We start from the raw sequence: 6,194 nt of genomic DNA, 5'->3' as shown, positions 1-6,194 counted from the left end.
CCAGGCCAGGTATTTCCTGCATAGCTCTTCCTTTTTTAACACGTGGGATGAGTTAAGTAGTTGCAACAGGCAACCTCAGTCCGATATCGCTTTGGACCTCCAGAAAAATGCATAACACTACTTTTTCCCAGCTAGATAATTTGATCAAATCAAGTACAAAAAATATATTCTTCTATGCTTTAGTGAAGTCAGGAGGAAAGTGTTGTGTAAACAAATTCAACGGACCTGTACACCAACTTGACCCTTCAGGCCGGCAATCAATTCTGGGCTAGTTTTATCATTTTCATCACCATGACCTAATGCTCCACAGTAGCCTCTACCCCATGTATAGACCTGGAGAGAAAAATCCGACTTTTACTTCTGTCTGGAGTGTATAGAAGTCAAAAAACATAGTTGAAAGTCCATTGAACAATATACTCACATATCCCAGCGCATCAAGAGCTACAGCATGCTCATCTCCAGCGGATACACGGACAACAAGAATGTTCCTCCTCTTAAATGATTGGATTGCACGTGGAAGAAGTTCATTGTGCTGATCCCCATGTCCAAGACAGAAGTTAGTACAAGACCCAAAAGAATAAACTGTCCCATCATCAGTCACAGCAAATGTATAGCTTGCACCAGCTGCAACCTGCACCACTGGACTGGGACCTTTGAATAATTCAACAATCTTTGGAGCAGCCCTGTCTGTAGTGTCACCATGACCAAGCTGGCCATGTGTGTTACTTCCACATGTATACACTAGCCCCTTCCTCGTAAGTATCACAGTGAAACTTAGACCAGTAGCAACCTGTGAAAACAACAAGATAACATGAAACTAGGGCTGTGCATCACAAAGAAAAGGGGAACTGAAATTGAGCACTTGGAACAAGAGCTAAGCAATTTGATAAATCAATGGAACAATTTGAAAATAGCACATGCACATGGAAATAATAATCAGTAACAAAAATTACACAAATCCCACATATGACAACCAACATGTTGATTTAACATGTAACTGAAATCAGAGTTAGTACCAAGGGTGAAAGACAGGGATCAGGTGGTTTAGCAAACCAAAAGGGATATATACATGTGAAGCTGATTTTCAAGATCCTGCAGACATGTTGATGGCGCATGACTAAGAAGTAAGAACTAGAAGAGGAACATCAATCTTCTGCGGCATCGAAGAAGCCGTAGGTTGTCAAGGGCTCATTGTTGTGACACATGAGCACTAGAAATCTGCTGGAGTAGTCTACGAACAAGGAAGTGAATGGCAGACGCGCAAACTCGCCCAAGGGATTTGCACGAAGTGACAGCCCTAACTGAACATGTTGGCATGCCGAAATCACGCTCGAGCTGCAAGTACCCGAATTGACCGTCACTGCTGAGGTGGTAGGCTGCAGTCCAGACCTTGTCGTCATCTTCCTTGCGCTGTCCATGAAAAAACTGCTCGCACCTATTGAGCCAACCAGGAGGATCAACTGAGCCATCATATGCTGGGATGTCAAGCTTGTGGAAGGCGGGCACGCTGGAACCAGAACCTGAGCCTGCGTGATGGTTAGGCAGGAGCGGACGAGAGGTGATGGGCGGGACCCATGGATGGATTGTGGAGGGGGGCGTGGCCATAACAGTGTATGAAATTGGTTGGCAGGTGGAGACGGGAAGGCAGCGGCGCTCTGCGGCAGCTGCTGCTGTAAAGCTGTTCATGGTAGGGCTGCTACTGGTAGGTGGGCGGCAAAATTGGGAGGGAAATAGGATGGGATTTGATATTAGGGGGCAGCTGCGAGGGGGGGCAGAGGTGCTGTTGGTGAGGGGAAGCACCAGGAGCGCGTCGTTGCTGGGGAGGAGAACCAAGGACACGGAGGCGGCGGCGCGGGCGGCTGCTGCAGCCGCGGAATCTGGTAGCGGGGGCAGGGCCGGCGACTGTTGCTCGAGCGTCATCACGTGCTGCACCAGCGCAGCGAGGGGCGCCTGGTCCTCACTCATTGCCGTGTGAAGGTCTCCAATTGCTTCCTGATGATCTTCATCTGCTCCACAACCTCGATCTAGATTTCTTCGCCTGCCATTGCAGATAGATCTGATACCAAATTGAAAGGACCTACTAGACATAACCCTAATTACTGAAAAGTAAACAACAATATTCTTCTCCCCTTCATTGAGTCGCCCCTTTATATGGTAGATGATACTTGACCAACAAGCTGGCAAATCTATTCAAACTCTAATATGATCTTTACACGGACTCTTTCCTAACAAAGTTGCTTAATCAACTAGGGCTCTAATTAAGTGATAAGACTCCACATTTGACGGGCTGACCAACATAACAAGATTTACCTGCTTGCAGGAAATTCCTTTAAGGGCTAGTATTTGGGTTGGCCGAAATATAGTTCGCCCCACATCCCCATGACCGCAGCAAGCTGATGAATTATCTCCACAGGTGAACACCTGCTTAGAGAATTAACTTTAAACAGAAAGTCAAAAGTAACAAAATTATATCATTAAGAAATATGTAGTGTCCATGCAGTTACCTCCCCGGACTCTGTAACGAAAGCAGCATGGTTGTGAAAGGCGGATATATTAACAACACGGGCAAGCGACGGGAAGGAAACCCGACTGAATGCCACACACTGTGTAGTATCAGGACCATGTCCTAGCACACCACACAAACTGGACCCACAAGAATAGACCGAAGAGTCATGGACTAAGAGCGTGTGATATCTCCCTGTCGCTACTTGCATCTGGAAACAATACAACATGTTCACATAGATAAGAAGCCAATTTGGACATGATTTTCTAATATCAGAAAATTACAACCATTTCAGTGCCATACTAAAGAAGCCATTGCCAATAAAAAATAACAAAACAAGTTGTAGACAAAAAAGAAATAACTTCCTAGCTAATTCATTTACTTATTGGCAAACATACCAAAAAGTGTCAATCACAACAAGTTCAACATATTATTAACTCCGCAAGGAAGAAGGCTACATTTTTCTACGTAAAAGTAGCAAGCCCAGAAGAACACTTCTGCCCCCCTCCAAAACAACCTAATACGCATGAAATTCAACAAAAAGCCCGAACAGTCTTGTCCACAAGAACATGCGCATGGTCAGTCATGTGGCAAACATTCTGGATACTTGTGGGATATGGTCAGGTCAAGGAAAAAGCCAAACTTCTTTCCATGAGTATCTTGAGATGTTTGCCACCAGAGCATTCCAAACGTGGATACACCTTTCAAGTGCCCACAGGAGGGTTGTGGTTAGCTTTCAAGTGGACATGGGCTCTGGCTGATTATTTGTGAGTTCATACATGGGAAAACCCTATAAACGATTACAATGCTTATTAGTATATGCTAGGGAAGAGCAAAGTCGACCCATGTCATGTCACTGGCTGGAGTGAACAACCATATCACAATGTTTCTCAAAATGTTTGTTTGATATGAAATGGAAGAAAATATGCTTGGAAATAGAGCGTGACAGGGTTGGAGAATGGCACGAGTAAACTATTAGATGTGTGTTGTCCAAAGTACAAGGGTTCTCTTGATGCAAGATGGATGGCTCAATTTTTTCCTAGAGTTATACGTGTGTTGCACATGCATGCTTAAAATGTAAGAAACCTTAAAACATACTCCCTCCGTTCCAAAATAGATGACCCAACTTTGTATTAAAGTTAGTATAAAGTTGAATCATCTATTTTGGAACAGAGGGAGTAGAACGAATTGGCAACAGAATTTACCAAGAGGCCATCATAATAAATCATTTCGAAATGATTGCATCTGATTTCATGTCATGTCCATGGTAGCATTATATGTCATAGGAGTGCATACGACAGAAAGGTTACTAAGTTTCTCATCATGAATTAGTTTTTACTGTTCACTGTCTTATGATGAATATGATGCGTCCCACTTTAAGCCAAATGTGGGTGTGTGCTCTTTTCCTACTTTGGTTACTCAGAATACCTTGAGCCATGCATGACCGAATGTATCTCTAATTTATCCCAATTCCCATATGTGTAAATGTAAACCCAGTGAACCCAATCATTACGACCAACATCTCTACCCACCAAAAAGGTTGCATTTTCCCTATGTTATATCAGTAGTAAATGAGAGAAAGGGTCCTCACGTTGCCGGACGAGGTATGTACGGTGTCGAAGGATTGCTCCACTGACTGCAGGAACCTCAGCACCTTCTTCCAGCTACCGCCACATCTTGCGAGGAGCTCCCCACGAGCCGCAGGCCCAATGACGGAGCAGGCCATGCGCGCTGCGCATAACCGCGAGGCGGCTTGCTCAGCGAGAGGACGGAGGGCGCGGCAGGTACCCTCAAGCCTGGCGAGGTCACCAGCGGCGAGCCTGCCGGAGCTCAGTACCTCCCCGATGAGGTGGCCCGGTAACTCTTCCATGGAGAAAGCGCGAGGCGACTTCTCCCCAGCCATGGATCCACCGCCACAGCTACGAGGAGGAATCGCTGTCCTTGGGGTGAAAAATCGGCGGTTTTGGTGCGAAATCGATTGGAATCATCCAAAGATCCGGACGAGCGTATCGAAATGGTAGGAAAGCAGAAGGAAAACTAAGAGAGGCTAATCCGCGGAGTAGCGACCGATTTGCTGCGGGCCGGTGAAGCGGAGCGGAGAAACCAAATCAGATCCACCAGATTCCAGGTCCCCCGCTGGAAGCTCGAACCAGCAACAGCGGATCGAATCCAAATCCAATCGGGCAAGGAAGGGCCGAATTGAATTGAATCGAATCGGCAGAAGCAGAAACTGGATAAGAATCGGTTGGTCGGAGGTGGGAATTGAAGCGGGGAAGGGAAGGGGCTCCTTTCCGAGAAATTTGGCCAGTATATATTTGTACGCACGCAAAAAGGATATGGACGAACACGAACCGACAGGAAGCAGAGGAAAGCAAGGAAGGGGAAGAGAGAGAGAGAATAGAATGCCGTGAAGCCTCGCTGCGCCTGCGCAGTAGGGCCGATCGTGGCTAGGGCAACATGTCAGTGAGTGTTTCCAGGGAGCGATGCGGTGTCAGTGGGAAGGAAAGAATGTTCGTTGATCGGTTCGGTGGGTGCGCGGAGGACGACGTGGCTCGGCCTCGGCGTGGCCGCCACTATCGCCTCAGATTTTTTTGACACTCCACGAAGCTTTTTATTTAAACCGTCATAATGTTTATAAAGACGAATGGAAGTTCGCTGAATGGTCTAACCAGACATGACGGCCAAGCCCTAACTGCAATGCGTGCTTCGTAAGACTGTGAGCCTCGAAGTTCGAACTCCTAAATTCATGAACAAAAATACAAGTATTGAAACTAATGGCATGATCTATGATTTCATGTATGATTGCACCATAACTTGCTCCATGCTTTTGTTTGATGTCGTCGATCACTACCCTGTAGTCAGACGCCACATGGATGGAGTTTAAGTTCAGGTCCTCTGCTAGCGCCAACGACTCTCTGACCGCCAAAGCTTCTAAGGTAGTAGGACCATGAATACCCTTAAGAACCAAGGCAAAGGCCCCCAAAAAAACGCATGTCTTGTCCCTGCATACTGCGGCGGCCGACCCTGCTTTTGCCGTGCCCCTTGTAGCTGCATCAACATTTATTTTTGCACAATCTCCCAGTGGTGGCTGCCAACTCATGGGTCTCTCTGTTCTTGCATTCACGGTCCTCTGCTCCGGCTTCTTGATGATTTGGAGGTCGTTTAGCTGCGCTTGGATGAACATATGCGTTGACATAGGGCTCTGGAATATGTCCTCATAGATCGCCTTTCTTCGCGCGCTCCAGACCACCCAGAGGGTGATCACCATACGTACAAAAAGGTCATCCGGCAGTACCGCATTCATTTTGAATATCCATTCCTTCGCGTTGTCGCAGTCAAACTGGATCATCTGATCAACAAGGTCTTCATCAGACAGTGCCCACGTACTTCTGGCCATGGAACAATTGATGAGGGCATGCCGCCATGAATCCCTCGCTCCACATAATCTGCATGATGCTGAGGTTGCCATGTGTCTATGCTCAAGCAGGTCTGCAGTTGGGATAGAGCTACGGGCTAACCGCCACAGGAACGTCCTCACCTTTGACGGGACCTCCGTTTTCCAAAGTGCAGACCACTCCTTGCCCTCCTGGTCAGCCCCAGAAGAGCCCTCGGTTTCCTCAATCCAGTTTCCCCTAGTGATCTCGGTTTGCATAATCAGTCTATACGTAGATTTTACAGAAAAATTCCCTCT

At 46.9% G+C, this 6,194-nt stretch overlaps 1 protein-coding gene across 1 annotated transcript in view; it reads right to left on the bottom strand.

The window, feature by feature from the left end:
- LOC119354622 (ultraviolet-B receptor UVR8-like) overlaps positions 1-4,932 on the bottom strand; it is an 11,063-nt gene extending 6,131 nt beyond the window's left edge. The window contains exons 1-5 of the mRNA XM_037621345.1: positions 4,095-4,932; positions 2,505-2,714; positions 2,311-2,421; positions 422-790; positions 226-333 (exon numbers count right to left, since the gene is read on the bottom strand). Of these exons, the coding sequence (XP_037477242.1) occupies positions 226-333; positions 422-790; positions 2,311-2,421; positions 2,505-2,714; positions 4,095-4,406 (1,110 nt within the window). The 5' untranslated portion in view covers positions 4,407-4,932. The remainder of the gene's footprint in view (positions 1-225; positions 334-421; positions 791-2,310; positions 2,422-2,504; positions 2,715-4,094) is intronic.
- Positions 4,933-6,194: the final 1,262 nt, after the last annotated feature.

The sequence above is a fragment of the Triticum dicoccoides genome, chromosome 2A (genome assembly GCF_002162155.2).
Source record: "Triticum dicoccoides isolate Atlit2015 ecotype Zavitan chromosome 2A, WEW_v2.0, whole genome shotgun sequence".
Lineage (NCBI taxonomy): Eukaryota > Viridiplantae > Streptophyta > Magnoliopsida > Poales > Poaceae > Triticum > Triticum dicoccoides.
The sequence above is the reverse complement of the archived record's forward strand: the minus strand, read 5'-3'. Positions and strand labels throughout refer to the sequence as shown.